This window comes from Parasteatoda tepidariorum, chromosome 9 (assembly GCF_043381705.1).
Source record: "Parasteatoda tepidariorum isolate YZ-2023 chromosome 9, CAS_Ptep_4.0, whole genome shotgun sequence".
NCBI lineage: Eukaryota > Metazoa > Arthropoda > Arachnida > Araneae > Theridiidae > Parasteatoda > Parasteatoda tepidariorum.
Window position 1 is genome coordinate 58,020,635 of NC_092212.1, and position 18,789 is coordinate 58,039,423.

The 18,789-nt window shown below is 29.3% G+C and overlaps 1 protein-coding gene across 1 annotated transcript in view; it reads right to left on the reverse strand.

Moving 5' to 3' along the window:
- The window catches only part of LOC107449790 (glutamate-gated chloride channel-like), a 429,932-nt gene that overhangs the window by 185,901 nt on the left and 225,242 nt on the right, over positions 1–18,789 (reverse strand). Inside the window, exon 5 of the mRNA XM_043042909.2 lies at positions 318–423. Coding sequence (XP_042898843.1) covers positions 318–394 — 77 coding nt within the window. The 5' untranslated portion in view covers positions 395–423. The remainder of the gene's footprint in view (positions 1–317; positions 424–18,789) is intronic.

Here is an 18,789-nt window from a genome sequence, read left to right on the forward strand (position 1 = left end):
TGAAACAATGACAAAAATATATATATTTAAACCTTTAATATAACAATTGCAGCAGCTCTAAAATATCTCATACAAAAAATATTAGCCACAAATAAATGAATATTTCATTTACACGTTAAACTCCATGCCCATAATTATGGATAAAACTTTTTCTTCATCATCACATACAAATAGCCAATGATTAAAAAACTGATATTACCATATTACTCTTCATTCTTATTAGCTAATTTTATCCAGTTTTAGCTTGGAAATTTTTTTTAAACATACAAAGATATGAAAATCTAACAAAAATATATATAAGGTATTATTGTACTTACTGATCTGTTCGTTGTGCTCGATGTACTGAAAATACAGATACGAGCACAAAAAGCCTTGCTATTAGTCGGCGAGTCATGGCCTAATACTATAGCGACCATTCAAAACCTAAGAAGAAAAAGTCTATTAAAAATAGATAGATTCCAATATTTAAAATTAAATTATTGTACACTTCTATACACATTTTTTCAGACTAGATATTTCATACACGCAGCAATTATCATATTTCATACCCGACTACAAATGTTTAAGTCATTACCATATGGGATAATAAGTTTTTGAAGTGATACTACTTATGCGACTTCCAGCAAGGTTGCGTTAAACGTTCAACGCTACATTTTTATTGGCCGGGAAATCACGTGGTAGCATCCAGTTTTCCCTCATTCATTTCCATATTGTTTTGGTTCTCACTAGCATAAAAATAATAAAAGTCATAAAAGTATTGTTTTTCTATAAATATTTTAGTTTGATTTGATACACATATAATTTAAAAGGGTAGTACTTTTTATTTTCAAATTTAGTGGATAACAATTGTAAAAAATGAGTGAAAACAATCCCACGGATTTAATGTTATGTCAAGGTACGTCTCTTGTGAATATCAATTGATTGTTGGGTTTTCTCTTTTCTAATTGCCATTTATATTTCACCAAATGCAGCCATGAGGAATATTAAATTATGTATTGCAAAATATTTATTGCCACTTTCCACTACAGGTTCACAAGCTCTGGCAGACCTTACTGGTGAAGAAATTGATTATTGTGAGCGGCTTGTGATCCTTGCAGGAGATTTTAATGTGAATTTCTCGTTACCTGAAGCTGAAACATTATTAACCTTCCTTAAAGACAAATTTGGATTGGAAATGATAAATGGTAGGAATGATCCAACAACCATAGGGGGAACTACCATTGAAGCAGTTTTTGCAAGAAATATTGAAAAAATAAAACTCAAACATTTCGTATTACCTTAGTTATCATAATACCATTGTAAATGTTATAGATTTGGATATTTCTCCACTCGATAATGATAATAAAAAGATGCGATCAATTGTGAATTGTAAGCAATGTTAATAAAGTTTGTCCTAAAGAAACAATATGATTTCACTAAAAATCAATTTCTACCCCTTCCTATTTTCATTTCCACATTACGAAGTTTCACTTCTTCCGCGCGGAGGGACTCCAAACACTATTTTTTTCTGTGACCTTCTGCTGAATAGTTAACTATTAAAGTAAAATATTTGATTATTATTAATATTAATGGGTGGTTATTAATAATAACCACGTTTTTTGGTAAATGTTATAAATTATACACAGTTATTATAAATATTTTCCAATGAAATTCAGTTAGTGTGATAAACTAGACATAATTTATTGAAATTTCAACTACAATGTAATTTTTATATGCAAACTTCCTAAATACAATTTCGTCATAGCGAAAAAAAGAAACAATAAATCAAAATCAGTACTGAGCAACATTAAAAATCATGCATAAAGCTGAATAACAAATACTTACACAATTAAAAAAGCTGAAATAATTTTAATGTTGTTTCCTTATTATTATTCGTTATACTTCCGGGTGCAGAACAAGTTTTTAGTAGCTCATCCAATTAACGGTAAACCTTATTGACAGTAACCTTATTGAGCATGATCTGGCGTAATGCTGCTGCTTGAAGCCAACTCATGATATTTTAAATTTACCACAATCAAGCACTTTTCTGCACTTATATTACAGCCGTAAAAAACTTATTTCAACAGTGTAATAAAAAGGCATAGTACTGATGCAGTTTTAATAAGCACCAAATGTACTCATAAATTCCTTATACCTATATTAGTATATTTAGTACATATTAAAACTGTACCAATTACCATAATACCAGGAGTGTATATTACCAAAAATATTTAAGCATCATTGGTGTCAAAAAAAGTATTGCGAATTTTTACTTTTCTTCTAAACAAATTAGTAACACTGCTTAATTATTTTCATTTTATAATATAAAGAATGTTATTTTTTATAATTACATTTAGTTTCTTTTACTAAAATTACTTTAAAAAACATCGTTGGTGACAAAACAGGTGTGGGAATTTTTTACTTTCTCTATAATGAATTAGCACCATTTCTTTCTTTTTTTTTTAAAGTACATAGCTCATTTTTTCTTTTATTTAGTACCTAATACGAAAATTAATTAAGAATCAAAACTTTTTTTCCCTATAATGCTTAGCGAGCCGCGGTGGCTCAAGGGATAAGGAGCTCGCCTTCCAATGAGGTGTCCCGGGTTCAAATCACAGCGATGGCTAGTCGCCATATATTCCGCACCTGGCCCGCACTGACCACAGTGCTGACATAAAATATCCTGAGTGGTAGACAGGTCATGGGTTAGAGTCCCTTTGCCGTCTGCTAACCGTTGGAGATTTTGGTGCTTTTCTTCTCCATGTAACACTAATGCGGGTTAGTTCCACCAAAAAGACTTTCACGAAGGCAAATTTTTCCCAGTACTTTCTTTGTCTTCTGGATTGGGTTCAAAATTATAATGCTACGGATTTGAATCCTGCAGTCGTAAACCTAAATTTGGGTCGGCTGTTCAACGATGCTTATAATAATTAAAATTAATTACGCATCATTGATATCAATAGTATTTTCAATATATCTTTCAAGAATAATCAATATTTTATTTTGTATCTAATAACAATAGTTAATTAAGAATCATTTAAATAGAATTAGTTAATTAAGTTAATTAAGAATCGTTAACTTTAATAATAATTTGATGGTTTCTTACGTTTCTGTTAAAAGAATTGGCCATTAGAAAGAATAAGACTAATCATGCGTTTTAAAATGATCTCTGCCAGTTAAATATATTATTTCCTTACATATTATTTAACCGATAGCTTATGTTAGCCTGCATATTCGTCTCTAACCCGTTTTGATATTAGCTTTATGAGTTTAGCAAACTTTAAGAATATTTTTTTTTTGTTGAGATATCATTCGTTTCGGTCCCGCAGTGGACTGATCGTTAAGACACGGTTCCCAGCAGATCTACCGAAGTCAAGCATCACTGACTACGGTCAGTGTGCGGGTGGGTGACCACTTGGATCAGTCTGCGTAGGGACCGAGGGTGTGCGATATTGGTCCTCGTTAAACTGTTCTACCGTAAAGTGCTCGACTTCGCGTGCAGGTCGTCGGGCTACTGAAGCGGGGGTGCCATCCCCTCTGCAGAGGATCAAAATTGTGATGGCATGTCTTCGGATCATCCTCAGGGGTGTTTCCCAGACCGTCGCCAATAGCCCATCGTGCAGCTCTAGTGCGACGTAAATTAACTACAACAACAACAACAACAATCATTCGTTTCGATTTTTAAAAAAAAAATATTTTGCAACAATGCTGTTTCTATTATAGCCCACGTTGAAACAATGACAAAACACGTTGAAACAATGACAAAAAAGGAAAAATGATCCAAAAAATATTAGCAATCTGTAATTAATTACGCCATGTCGATTGGTGAAGTCATTTAAAGCATTTTAAGCAAAAATTTAATATGCAAAATTGGTTTTTAACAATTAAATTTCGTATTTTCTCGAACTAAATGACTCCGAAAAGTGTTGATTGTTTACAAAACAAACCATTCCGTAACAATTTGCAAACTGTAGAAAAAAACATGATCCCACTCTGTACTCCCGTTTTCGAGTTGCCAGCGAATATTCATACAGTTTAACTTTAACTTTTATATATATAGAAACGATGTGCTGTGATAATAAATCTGTCATTAAGGATTTTTAATTATGTTTTAATCGAAAATTATATTTTCAAAAGTACTATTTTTTCCCACATAACATCAATTGAGTGAATAAATGATAATTTTTGAAATCTTGATTTTATAAATTATAATACGATTCATTACCAAAAAAAAGGAAAATATTTATTTGATAATAATCACTGTTTATTATTTCCAATAATCGGATTTATCAATGAAAGGATGTACCATTGCCCAGTACGCATTTGCCCGGTGTACCCTACACTGATATTTTTTAAAGTATCTCTAGACAGTATACTTTAAGGTATCTTTTCCTTAGCTTAAGTGTTTCAAAAAACGAAGACGTAAAAATAATAAAAAAAAGAAACGAAACAGTCAAACTCAAATTATCCGTATAACGAATGAGCAACGGGCGTAAAGAGCGTGTGTCTGCATCCAAAGTTAACAAGCAACTGACATTGCCTAGCTGTTTGAGCCGGAAATTGCTATCACGAATGCTTATCGAATTGCTATGCAAATGCAATGAAAATTATTATAGTGACCAGACTTTATTGTTAATTATAACCTGCAAATGAAATGAATTCTAAAAGAAGCTTAATCACTTTTTTATTATTAAGAGATGATTATTAGTAATAACCGATAATTTACATTGCTCGTAGCACATATAACTCCCAATTATTACAGTATACAGGTAAACAACATAGTCCGAAATTTATTTTATTTTATAACCGTCGTTGAACAGCCGATAACCAATTTTTGGGTTTACTACTACTAATATTCAACTCCATAGCCTTGTAATTTTGAACCCAGTTCAGAAGACAAGGGAATTCTTGGATCAAGTATTGGGAAAAATTTGCCTTCGTGGAGGACTTTTTGATGGAACTAACCAGCATTTGCGTTACCTCCTACGGTTATGCTGACGGCCAGGGGATTCTAACCCATGATCCGTCTATCACTGAGGATATTTTGCGTCAGCGCGCGGTCGGCGCAGGTCGGATGCGGAATTCGTATCGACCAGCCATCGCTGAGATTTGAACCCGGCTCACCTCATTTGAGGGCGAAAGCTCTTTCCCCTGAGCTATCACGGCTCCATAGTCTGAATTATTGTGTTTCTGCAATTTTAATTTAAAGTTACATCATTAAACGAGAAAAACGAAACGAGATTTTTAATCTAAAGAATAATATTTTGCTCAATATTTGCTTTCTTGGCGGCTTAAAATTCAACAATCAATGAGTTTTTCACTTAAAAGCATCTTTAAAAATATTTTGCTTTGTAATTAATAATAACAAAGCATTTTCTGTAAAAGTAATCAGTTCTCTTATTTCTTTCATTATTCCCTAATTCTTATTTTTTCGCACGATTTCTTTTAAACTTCGTATTTCAAAGAAATATTTGAATTTTTATTTATTTATTTTTTGTCTTCTCATTTTTAAGAGCTTTCAATCTTTGTTTTAAATTTTCTGACTTCTTTACCATTAATTTTCTTTTTTGCAATTACTCTCGCGGATTTTTGTTGTTGTTGTTGAAATTTCAGATGATTTTTTTTCAATTATTTTTATTTGAGCTATGTTTTGGTATTTATTTTTGAGGGAAAAGTACCTTTGAGTAGAAATAATTACTTTTGTTGTAAAAAAAGGCTTTGTTGTAAAATGGGAAATTGAAAACATTTTTATCTTAACATAATTTGGTGGTAAAGATAATAATTTGTTATAGACGAAATTTTGAATAAAGGATAAAAAATTTTCATGATAGTAATCTACGCAATTTTACATGCAAAAATCAAAAACTTAAAAATAGATATCAGTTGAATATTTTTTAAAAATTAAACAAAATTAAGGTTTTGGTCATTTTTAAGACTTATTTCTTAAGTTAAGTTCTTCAGTATCAAATATTTATTTTACAAGATTTATTTTAGTTTCAATATTTTAGCATGCAAAATACCATGTTGTAATTTTTTTTCTTATAATATAAAACAAATTTTTTACCAATTAAAGTAGCAGTTTTTTTTCTTGAAACTAAATAGGGTATTTGGGTATGCAATTTAAATGAATTCAAAATTGATTTTTAATCAAGTAATTGAATATAAACTTGAACGTAATACAGGAACACCATTTTGAAAAAAATTCAAATTCAAATGCATCCAAATATGTACTAAGGCGAATCGAAAGAGAATCAAGTTGTCTTAAGTTTTTTTTAATGTTAATGCAGGTAAGAGTTATTAGCCACTATATCAATAAAAAGCACTCAAAATCTGGTTTATTATTAAAGGAACCATGATTCGGTGACTGTTGTTAAGACGTAAACACTATACAATCCAGTTCATGGCCAACTAGAATTAATACATAGGTCTAACTGAACAATGTTAACTTTAACATTCGCAAGAGCATAAAAATCTGCGCTTGTCGTAGATAGTCTTTTAGTTTCATAAAGTTTTTAATGCCCTAAAGGGAACTTATACCTCTTCATAATGTCTTAATAATATATAGTGTATTAATATTATGAAAGATTTGTTAACATTTTATTCTATATTACATTATTCTATATTACATTATTCTATATTGCATTATTCTACATTACATTATTCCATATTCATTATAATATTAACATTATATATCTTAACATTTAACATTTTATAATAGGTATTATTCGAGTAACAGGTACTAAAAATCGCCTATCCTCTATTTGTCAAGTGATGACGAAGGAAAAATTAAATATTCTGAATGGCTTTCTCAACCGTCTGTGGGTATTATTTTCTGAAATAAATATTTATAAGAAATATTTTAAACTTAAGCAAAATATAGACTTTTCAACAGAAAATGACTGGTTTAGTATTGAATGAATAGAAAATACTGTTTTTAAAATTCAGCTTAATATAAAAAGACTTCTTAGAGGCTAGTTGGAGTGCTACTAATGGAAGAAATGTATGAGGAACATTTTTTTTAAGATGAAATGAAACAAAATAAGTTATTACCTCATAAGAGAACTAAAGGGATTACCGCAATAGGGGAAATCTAAAAAAAAATATCAGGAAATAACATAGTAAATATTACTTAGGAATAGAAAAGCTCATGCTCAAACGTTTGCAACAGAAAATATTCAAAATTCAGAAGAGAAAAACTCAAAACGAAGTTAAAGTGGTTGTACTGACATACATGGCAGCTTTATCAGGGGAGTATTACCATACCATCAGTGTGGGAGTACTATATATGCGGTATATTACAGCAAACAACCGACTGACCCAAGAAAAAAAAGAAACCAACAACAAATAAGATGAAGACATGAAGTGCAAGTGTATAAAATCACCAGAAGGGAAACAGAAATTTTTTAAATGAATTTAAGAAGTTGTAGGTTCGAGTACTAAACAAGTATGCCGACTGGAGTATGTGTAAAAACAGAGGAAAAATAATACAAAATTATAAAAAAATTAAACTTTGTAAACATTAAACTTAATACATTAACCTAAATAAATCGAGTGGAAATATAGACAGAGGCACCCGATTATGTTTCAAGGTAATCCAACCGAACCTGCAATGCTTAGGTTGCCCTTTTATAGCTTAAAGCTATGTATTACTTTCCTTCGGAAAGCATTCCTCGACTGAATCAGGTATCTGTCTATTCATCCTATTGGGAAATCATTATTCAGGAGAAGCTTACGTAAAGATTTACAGTTTTTCTATAAGAAGTATACCATTATTGCAAATAAACTTAATGCCATCAATTTAAGATATATTAACAGAGATACTAATAGAAATATTAGAATTCCCAGAAATTAACTTGTTTACAGGAAATGGTAAATAACTTCTTTTTTTTATCAAAAACATCAAATAGATGAGTCTAATGTAGTGAATAAATTAAAAACAAAAATAAATGTCTATAAGGCTACCGTGCGTTTTATTTTTCGGTATGGTACCGAATGCTGGAGTCCCCGGAAATCAGAAAAAGAAAAACTTGAAACTTTTCAAAATAGGTGCTTTAAAATAATACTAAGAATGTTCAAGCCCAATAGTATAACAAATAAAGACCTTTAACGAAAGCTAATATCCAATTAGTTAGGGAAGAAATTTTGAAACGAAGGTGGAGATGGCTCGGCTATATACTAAGAACATATAGAAACAATCCTCAATCATGCAAATGTTGCAAGCTCATAGGCACCTGACGGAAAGAGAGAAGGAGGGAGACCTAGACTAACATGGCAAAGATGCATTAAGGAAGATCTTAGAACAGCAGGATTAACTGGATGCGAAGAAGCTTGTTGTCTGGCCAAAGACAGGAGTATAAGGAGAAAAAGACTCGGGGCCTTATGTACCGGTTCGGCTCGAAGAGGATAAGTTTGTAAGTAAGTAAGTAATGTAGTGAATAAAACAAGAAAATCTGAAGCTAAATTTGATTGATTAGATTTAAACAGAGTTAATTCCTCTGGAAAAATTGCGTTTGCAATCTTTACAATTCAAAATAATATTGTCATCAATAAATTTGAAGCCTTTCTTGGAGGAAATCACAGTGTAAAAATAAGTGTAAAAAAAAAGGGTTAACAAAAATACTTGAAAAATTGGTACCTTGTGTTGCATGCCAAATATCTGAAGACAAATACCTTCTCCGTTGAAGATAAAAGTATAGTTAATATTTTTTTTAAAAAAATGCAAAATTAACAATATCTTGCCAGGATTCAAAAATCGATATCTGGAATATTTTTGAAATCATAAAAGTGTGAAAAGGAGCATCATACTTTTATGATTTCAATATTTTCTTAGAAACAGGTACCTAATTTAGTAAGAGGTGAAGTGATGCGTAGCTTTATAAAAAGCCACCCAATCACTGAAGGTTCGGTTGGATTACCTTGAAACATAATCGGGTGTATATATATATATCTTATCTTTGTTTGTCACGGTCAATTAAAGAAATTGTCAATATCTTATGATGAGAGCATGCAAATAATAGAAGAAACTATAAGACCTTGGAACCTACTTGTGACCTTAAATTGTAACTATGTGACCCAAGTTTGACTTGTCTCCTCAGTAACTAAGACCCATGTTAAAGAATGAATGGAAATGAAATGTAATGAAAACATAGCAATGTATGCAAATTGGAGAATTAAATTCTGTCCACATTCATTAAGATTTACAAACTGAAAGTACTGCACTGTTTTAATAAATTTTTTTTAAATTTCCCATTCATTCATGCATCTTCTTCATTATGTTCTGCATGCTTACTTTTATTAGATACGCTCCATCAGATAAAACGTCATTACCTTCTGTTGAAGGTCTGAATATAATAGAAAGGACTATTAGATACTGAGGCCTACTTGTTATTCTATATTATATTAATATTATATTCCGATCAGATCCGTACCCATTGTTAATAAGACACTGCTTTATATTTATTGTGTTGATGCATAAGTTCCCGCGTTTTTTTAAAAAAAATTTTAATAACTTATTTTGACATAAAATAACAACAATTTAATCAATAATGTTCTCTCCGTTGTTGTTTACAACTTCCTACCAACGTTCAACGAGTTTTTCGATGTCTCATCGGTAGAAATCACCCGGAAGCGTCTCGAAAAAATCATCTAACCAAGCCCGAAATTCGACGTCATTATTGAACGAAACGCCGTGTACAACATTTGACCAGCTCTGTGCTTGCTCTCTCCAGCAGCTTCTGTGACTTTGGCACCTAGATTAAACGCAAGAAGAAGGTGGCGTCAAGAAATGTTTGTTTTTGTCGACTTGACACTCCATTTAAATGCTCTAAACAGTAACAAAAATTAAAGTCAACAAAAAAGGGAAGTCACTGTTTTATAGAGCGAAAAATTCTCTTTCGAATAACACAAAAAAATATGCCAAAACATTTCATTCTTAACGCAAATTTTTTAAATTAAAAAAAACGCGGGAACTTATGCATCAACCCAATAATAACATAAATGATAATTTAATGTAATGAAAATTTAGCAATATTTGTAAACTGAAAAAAGAATATTCATAAATTCATTCCTTATTCATAAAATCTTACAAACTGAAAGCACTGCTCATTTTTCAATAAAATCTCTTTCTTTTTCCAAATTTTTCATGGATTCTTTTCATAACGTTCTGATTGCTTACTTTTATTTGCTATACCTCTTCGATGAAAACACCAATACCTCCTGTTTAAGGGTCAAAAATAATAAAAAAAATGCTATGTGATTATGAGACTTACTTGGCCCCTAAATAATATTCCTTAATTGAATTCACACCAATAGTTATTAAGACTCTGCTTTATGAAAGCATAAATGACAATCAAATGGAATGAAAATATAGCAACATTTATAAATTGCAAAATTTAAAACAAAAGTCTGTTCCATAATCATAAAGATTTTCAAACTGAAGAGCACTGCTCTATTTAAATGTGATCTCTTTCCTTTTCCAATTCATTCGTGTATCCTTTTTATAATGCTCAGCGTGCTTACTTTTATTAGTTACGCTCCATCAAATAAAACTCCAATACCTCCTGTTTAAGGGTTAAAAATAATAAAAAAATGCTGTATGATTATGAGGCTTGCTTTGCCCCTAAATAATATTCCTTAATTGAATTCGCACCAATAGTTGATAAGACTCTGTCTTATAGAAACATAAATGAAAATCAAATGGAATGAAAATATAGCAACATTTATAAATTGCGAATTTTAAAACAAAAGTCTGTTCCATATTCATAAAGATTTTCAAACTGAAGAGCACTGCTCTATTTAAATGCGATCTCTTTCCTTTTCCAATTCATTCATGTATCCTTTTTATAATGCTCAGCGTGCTTACTTTTATTAGTTACGCTCCATCAAATAAAACGCCAATACCTCCTGTTTAAGGTTTAAAAATAATAAAAAGAGCCATAAGAAAAGAGAAAAAATAAAATGTCCAAGTGCTTTACCACTTTGATCGCTGCCATTACTTATTCACGAACAGTCAGAAATGCCATAAAACGCCTTCGATAGACCCAGAAAAAGAACAAAACTTCAAAGCAGTTCCGGTTCCGAATCAATTGCATACTGTCGTGAAAACTGTTTGGCTACTTTTTTGTCCTCTTTCCTCTCCCCTTTTTTTATCCTCAATTTTTTTCAATTCCTTCTTTGTCCAGTTTTCCTTTTTCCCTAGAAAAAGGTCTGCTTATGTAGCAAAAAGGATAAGTAAAAAAGTTTTTTTTCCTTTGAAGTTTATGGAGATGAAGTTTATTTTTTTATACAAGCTTACAGGTCAGTGGGAATTCGACATTTATTTTAAAAAGAATTTTAAAAAAAACTTCAATTGTAGTTTAGTAGTTAAATATAAAAGTCCTAATAAAGAATTAATTTTTCTGAGACGTATATTAAATGGTCTTTTGCATCTTTGTTTAGAAACCATGAATAAGAATAGGGGAAAGGAATAACGGAGATTTGATAAACTGAATTTTAATATGATAACTAGAGCAATACATTATTTTCCCGTTTCTCCTTTCTTCTTCCATAAAAATGTCTGATTAAATTCAAGAAGAAATAAATAAGTCTTTATTAAATAGCTTTTTGATGACAGCTTTCTAGTTAGAGGAGGTTTAGCATTTCTTTTGAAAAAAAGGCCATTGTTTTTAAATGAATGATGGTTTTTTTTTGCATTTTTGAGAAGTTATTTTGAATAACTTGTAGGACGAAACTAGTAAATGTGATTGGTTGGTTGGCTATGGTTTATTGACACATAATTAAAATGTGGTTCTTACATGTTAATTCAAATTTAAAAAATAAAATGAAAACGGTGCTTGATGAATAAATAATTAAGCATTACTAATTGATGGAAATAAAATATATTTTATTCATTTCAGGGTAAACAGTTTTTACAACAAAGAAAGCAATATATTGTTATAGAAAGCTTTTATCTGTTACACTCTAAGAAATACTGAAGAATTCGGAAGGTTAACCGTAATTTACGAGGACAGTTCCCTTTTTTGAAGAAAAAGCTCAGTGCTGGTTATTATAACGAACATTAGTAAGATTCGTAGAGTTGACCACAAATTTATGCGATAATCTCCTTTCCCAAAAAAGTGTCCAGTGTAAATAAATATACTTTTATTAACTGTTGTTTTAAGCTTTGCCTTAACAGAAATTACTTCAACATAATTTTATGATGCAAAGAATATTAGACTAAAATACAAATTGAAAAATAAAAACTTTTTTTAACGAATTAATACTAAACAAAACGATTTCATTATCAAAAAAAAATGTTTAATTTTTTTTCCTATTTAAAATAAATTACTTTCCTTATTAGCATGATTTCAAACAAATTTCCTATTGCAGCAGCAACTATATAATCATAATTTCTCAATGTGGAGGAGTGCGCTATTTTTGATTTGGGTTACAGTATTTAGGCTATAGACACAAAGGTCCCTGGTTCGATCATGGACTTCACTCCATGATAGATTGCTGCATTACACTATTTTTCCTCTTTCTGAGGCATGAATTGATTCGATGAACTAAACACCTGAGTCTCAAGCAAGGTCTGAACATTACGACTATATTTTACGACTAAAATGTTAATTTAAAATTAGTGGTCATATATTTTAAGAATAAAAAATTAAGATTGTGCCTGTAATTTTACGGTTATGATAGCTCTTCGGGCATGGTTTTACTGTTACGGTAAGTGACTGGAACAATTTTTACCAATTACCGACCGTAGTCTAACGGGGAAATTTTTTACAATGTTTTTTATAATGAATGTTTGTAAAAGTATTTTTTATATTATAAAAGAAGGATATTATTCTTTGAATATTAACGGTTGCGACTAATCTCTATTAGTTTAAAAATCATCTTTGCATTCAGAGACTTTTCTTCAAATTTAGTATTTTTTTTCTGTCTTCATTCTTTAGAGAACATTCATCTTAACGATGAACGAGGAAAAAGCTTTGGTGGATTTGAGGTTTCTCAGGAAGTAAAATTTTAGAAACATATTTGTTACTGTCTTGAATGACAAAAACTGACGGAAAAAATTCTACTATAAATTTAATAAAATTTCATAAAACATCTAAAGTAGAAAGTGATATAATATTAATTACATTAAATGTAATGATACAGGCAGGACAACTTATAAAAATGAAAGCGGAATGAATTTCAAAGAAATTCTCTAATATCAATACTGTTTTACCGTCTTCAAAGGAAGAAAAATATTTCTCCAGAAAGAAGGTAGAACGGGAAAATTTTCTGAAGAAGTCCAGGGCCCACAAAAAGCAACCTATACAGTTCCGCATTTAATTCAAACTAAAAGGTAAATGTAAATGCAAGTTAAATTATACTGATTTCACATTTTATGATTCAAAACACTTTATGAAGCTACAAACGATCGCCAGGAAACAAGAAGAAGGGAAGTTATTTTTATATACCAATTGTAGAATAATGTTTCTTAAAATTTAGGTGCCATAAATAGTCTGAGATTGGAATAAATATCTCCATTTACGAAGAAAAAAATTTCTGGTATATTTTCCGTACTGTATGGTATAAATTTCTGGTGAAAAAGCAACAACATAATTCTGGTTAATAAAACTAAAATAGACGGTACTTAAATCATTTATTTTTCCATTCACACGGTATCAGTATATCAAAAATCCTGGTTTCCATAATTATTGTTCTTATTAACTCACTTTTAGCAAAATGCTCAAAACTGATAAGTAAATTGAATCAAATAAACAGTTTTTAATGACAGGTTATAGGGTGCCATGAAAAAATTAACTAATTTTACCATATTTACCAATTTCAAAACCCCAGTTTATTGCCAATTTTACCAAGCTCATTACCAAAACAGCTAGGTAAAACATTACCGAGGATTTTGGTGTTCCCATCGAGCCAGAAACATGGTAAATTGTATCATATTCTGGTAGTTCTGGTTGTACTTTTTGTGCCAGTGTTGCATTCAAAATTCTGAGTTGAAAAAATTAAGTTTTAATATTTTTTCTTAAAGCAAATGGATATTTACAAGTGCACGGCTTTTGTGTCAATGTTACATTTGTTTAGAAATATTGCACTTCATAAAATAAAACGAAGCAAAAAATATGTGCAAAAGATTCAATATGCAAAAAGCCTAATTTGCCGAAATTTCTAGTGCATAGATAGTAATTGAATAAACAGAGCCTTGAAAAGAGAACAAATACTTGAATTTATGGTGTCGCATCCTCTTTTGAAAATTTATTCCAGACAGCAAACTTAATTAGAATTAATCAAATTAACACGGGACCTTTTAAATTCCACTATACTCAAAATTCCAACTAGGCTGCCTGCGAATAAAATAATCTTGAATATATTGGTTTAGTCTTAAAACTCAAAAGTATCTCTTTGAAGTGTGGTATTTTATTTCATGCATAGTATAAACAAAATGCTCTCAGCAACTATGCAGCTAAATGAATTTGAATTGATGTCAAAAATATCAAGAACATTTTGAATCCTATTTAATGCAAATTTGTTTAATTAAATTTTTATGTATTCCAATTTTATTTTATTAACTCAAAATGTTTAAAACACATTTAATCAATTTTGATTTTTTGAATTATTGCATTTTCTAAGATTGCGACAATATTTCACTTTGTAAAATTATTTGTTGAAATAAATTAAATGTGATAAAATAATTTATTTTACATGCTCTGAGAATTTATAAAGCATAACTTCCCATAACTATATATTTTTTCGGATTACGTTACATTTCTGTGATACTTAACACTCAAATACTTTTCTTAAGCCTAGACATAGAAAATTTTTTTAATATAAAATTAGTCATTAACAGAAGAAAAACTTGTTAGATTTGATTGCTATCAGTACCTTAGATGCTTGGGAAAGTATATATTAAGCATATCACAGAACGCAATATTTTACATGGAAATTTAATCAAAAATACAAAATATGCAAATGGAAAATTGGGATCTATTAGATATTTCAGATGAACAAGAAGCCATTTGAAGTATCTGACTTATTTTCTCACTTTTAATTTTTGATTATCTATATTAGAACTTTTGTTCATTAGCATTTTAAATTCGTTCTCTGATCTTTAGAAATCAAGTCATAGTCGTATTTCTAACACGCAGACAGACGTTTTTTACAATTTTTTTTACTTATAATTATTTTTTTTTGCTGCTTAGAACTATTAGTGTGACATAATTTGTTGTATTTATGATCAAATTCAATTACTATCAGTGCCTTAGATGCTTGAGAAAGAACATATTGAGCATTGCGGAGAACGTAACATTTTGTATAGAAATTTATTTATTTATTTTGTTTAGAACTATTAGCGCCACATAATTTGTTGTATTTATGTTCATATTTTCCTTTAGTAACATATTTTATATAATGATACGATTATTAAATATAATGAAGATTTTTGAAAACATAGAATAAATATCTTTTAGATAATTTGTCTAAAAAAATTTATGAGGAATACTTTAAGTTAAGAGCTCAAAATTTGAAATTTAGCTCATAAGATGATTCCCAAGTTGATATCTTTGTTTAAGGGATTTTTAACACATCTACCAACTTGATCTGTATTGACATTAATACTGTAAACTTTTACGTTAAAATATTCGTATAGGGTCATTTAATATCATGTCATCCAGTTTGAAAATTTGTTTGAATTATACACGTGCATACTCAACGATATGAAACAACGATTGATTCAAAATGAACATATTTTTGAACTATGAACTATATAAGGAAATATAAATTAAATAAATAAATAAAACGCATATTTCACAGCGATACACAAGAGCTGTCATTATTCAGTTCATATCAGAATTTCCGAGATGAGAAAGAATGTCTTTTGCAAATTTTGTGAAGATAAAAATAATATAATTTCATATTTTATTCCCTTTTTCTTTCCTTTTTTACCATTGTATATATTTTCGCAAATTGGATTCCTTTGTTGAAACTATCTCTTTTTTAAAAAAAAATAATCACCAACATACCCACCTTCAAAAGTTAAAAGGAAGTACATATCTTTCATACTAAATCAAACTCTGAATGATTTTTCAATAATTTTTCAGAAATAAACGACAGCAAAATTTTTACCTGCCTATGAAATATAAAAAAAATCGTCATCATTTATACCAATCAACTACTAAATTATTGTTCTTAACATTTTTTCAGAAATGAACAACAAAAATCTTTACCCATCTACAAGATTAAAAAGAGTACTTATCTTTCATACCAATAAACTTCTAAATGATTGTTTTCCCCAATTTTTCAGAAATAACAAAAGCCTTTACACATCGACAACAGTAGAAAAAAATTACTTACCTATTATTGTACTATTCTACCTCTAAATGATTGTTTTCTACAATATTTTCAAAAATAAAGAAATACCAACAGCCGCTACCCACCTCAAAAATTTAAAAAAAAAGTCATAATAAATAACCTCTAAATGATAGTTTTCTAAATGAAGTTGTGTGTTATTGATAAGAACTTGAAAATCACTTTCCTGCAAAACTTTTGAAACAAAGCTTTTTATAGAATAATTTCCTATTTTTTATGTACATATTGTGAGTTTGTGATAGTTATATATAAATGTTAGGTTGAATTTTATTAATAGAACGTCAGAAATTTAAAAAATGAAGAAAAGCTACAATTTTGTAAAAAGTAAATGCAATTGTGATCTAGTTTACCCCAATACTGCATTGTTTGGGCTCATAAATATGTGTAAAATTGTATAGTAATATTTGACAATAAATGGATTTTTAAGCTGTTTTACGAAAAATCTGTAATCGTATAAAATAGTGATTTTAAGAGAATAATACTCTATTTTTTATAACTATTGGAAGTCTGTTATGTTACGCTCTGTCCATTTAATGCCAATGCCTCCTATGCTCATTAGAATGAAGAAAAGCTAATATTTTGCGAAGCTGAAAAACATCTGTGATATATTTTTTTTTAATTTTAATTTTTCTCTCTCCGATTTTCCTCCTTTGAATTTGTCAAAATTTTCAAACATAAAAAGCTAATTATTTATTTTCATGGTTCTTATAAAGGTGAAAAATATCGCCATATTGGGGATTTATTACAATTGGCAATTACTATTTGGCAATAAATCTTCAAGTTGGCGATTTATTTATTACTATTGGCGATTGGAGGAATTTTTGAAATATATTTTATTTTTCCATTCTGAAATCCAGAAAATTCTTTTTAGTAAATTGCTATATACTATTTAAGTTCAAAAGTTTGTTTCGAGTTTAATTAACGTAGTTTTTTTCCTTTTATTTCACTTAGCAAAAGAGCTTCTAAAATAAACCTTAAAAATTAAAAGCAAACAAGTTCCTTTCAAAGTAGAAAGAATATTTAGAAAATTCCATGAAAATTGCGCTGCTTAAAAGCAGCACAATCCGTGAAAGGGTTAATTCAATATTCTCATTTCAAAAATAACTTTTGGGAAATGATACAGTTGAACAAACTCGACAAAAAAGCATTTTGGAATAAATTTAATTCTCAATATCCGAAAATGAAAGCAGAAAGAACATTTTCAGTCTCAATTCGAACAAATCGAGCATATCATTTATCGAAAGAAATGTCATGCCTGTTATCCATTCCACCACCCTCCTTTATTCGTGTTGATATTTTTTTTTGCTTCCAAAGGATTGAAAATAAATCTGTCAAACCCTGATATGGTCTATCTGTTGCTGGAAAAAGTTTGTAACAAAACGGAGACGAAATTGACAGTTGAATTGTCGGAGAAACGGAGTCATAGAATAACATCGACGCTTTTTAAGAATTGAAAAGAATAAAAAAAATTACTACATTATTCTGTTGTCAAAGAAACGGATTTCGCGTAATGTTTTATATTTTTATGAATCAATATAGAGCAGTTGAGTTTTTAAAGATAATATTTAAACTTAATAAAGAATTGAGCGAAGAATCTTAAGAGTTTCAGAAGAAATATATCTAATAAAGTTAATAATACTTTGAATATTTTTCGTGTATTCTTTTAAATGTGAACCATATGTAAAAACTCCTCGAATAAGCACGCAGATAAAAGTTTTATATTTTCGATGAACGCATAGAAAATAGAGCAATCATAAAATAATCTTAATCAAATGAATTATTTTCGGAATAAATTTAATTTTTTTAAAACAATGTGATATTAATAACAAATACTTCTGTTGGCTACCGCTCAATCATTGTTTCTTGGCATTAAATAGTTTATTCTACGAAAGTTGAAGTTATTCACTTAAAATATGTACAGAAAAGAATTCTGTTGCATACGCTTTTGCTCCCATTTTACATGTGCAATATTTCCTTTATGATCTTAGTAAGGTTTATTGGTGGACATAATAAATGTTGCTGAGTAATCAATGTAATCAAAACCTTATTTAAAATTAAAGGTATGCAGTAAGAGCAATTTTGTTTAGTTCACTACCTTAACTTAAAAAAACAATATTATGTATACTGCTATTATATATTAAATACAAATTGCGCAATTATCACATTGTGCATGAAGATGATCGTTTAATTATTAATTATTTATCGATTCTCCTTAAATTTTACTTACTACGGCATATTAATGTATTTAGGACAAAAATATAATAATTGTAAAATGGTTGATAAGTTAATCAAGGATTTAAATAAGTTTATCTTAAAATGTTGTGTGATAAGATTATATCATAGAATTACGTTATTATAAAGAGACAACTGTTTTAGTTTTAAACTCTTAATTTAGAAAACAATCAAAATCGTTATAATAGTAAAGCAAAAGTAGATATATATATATATATATATACA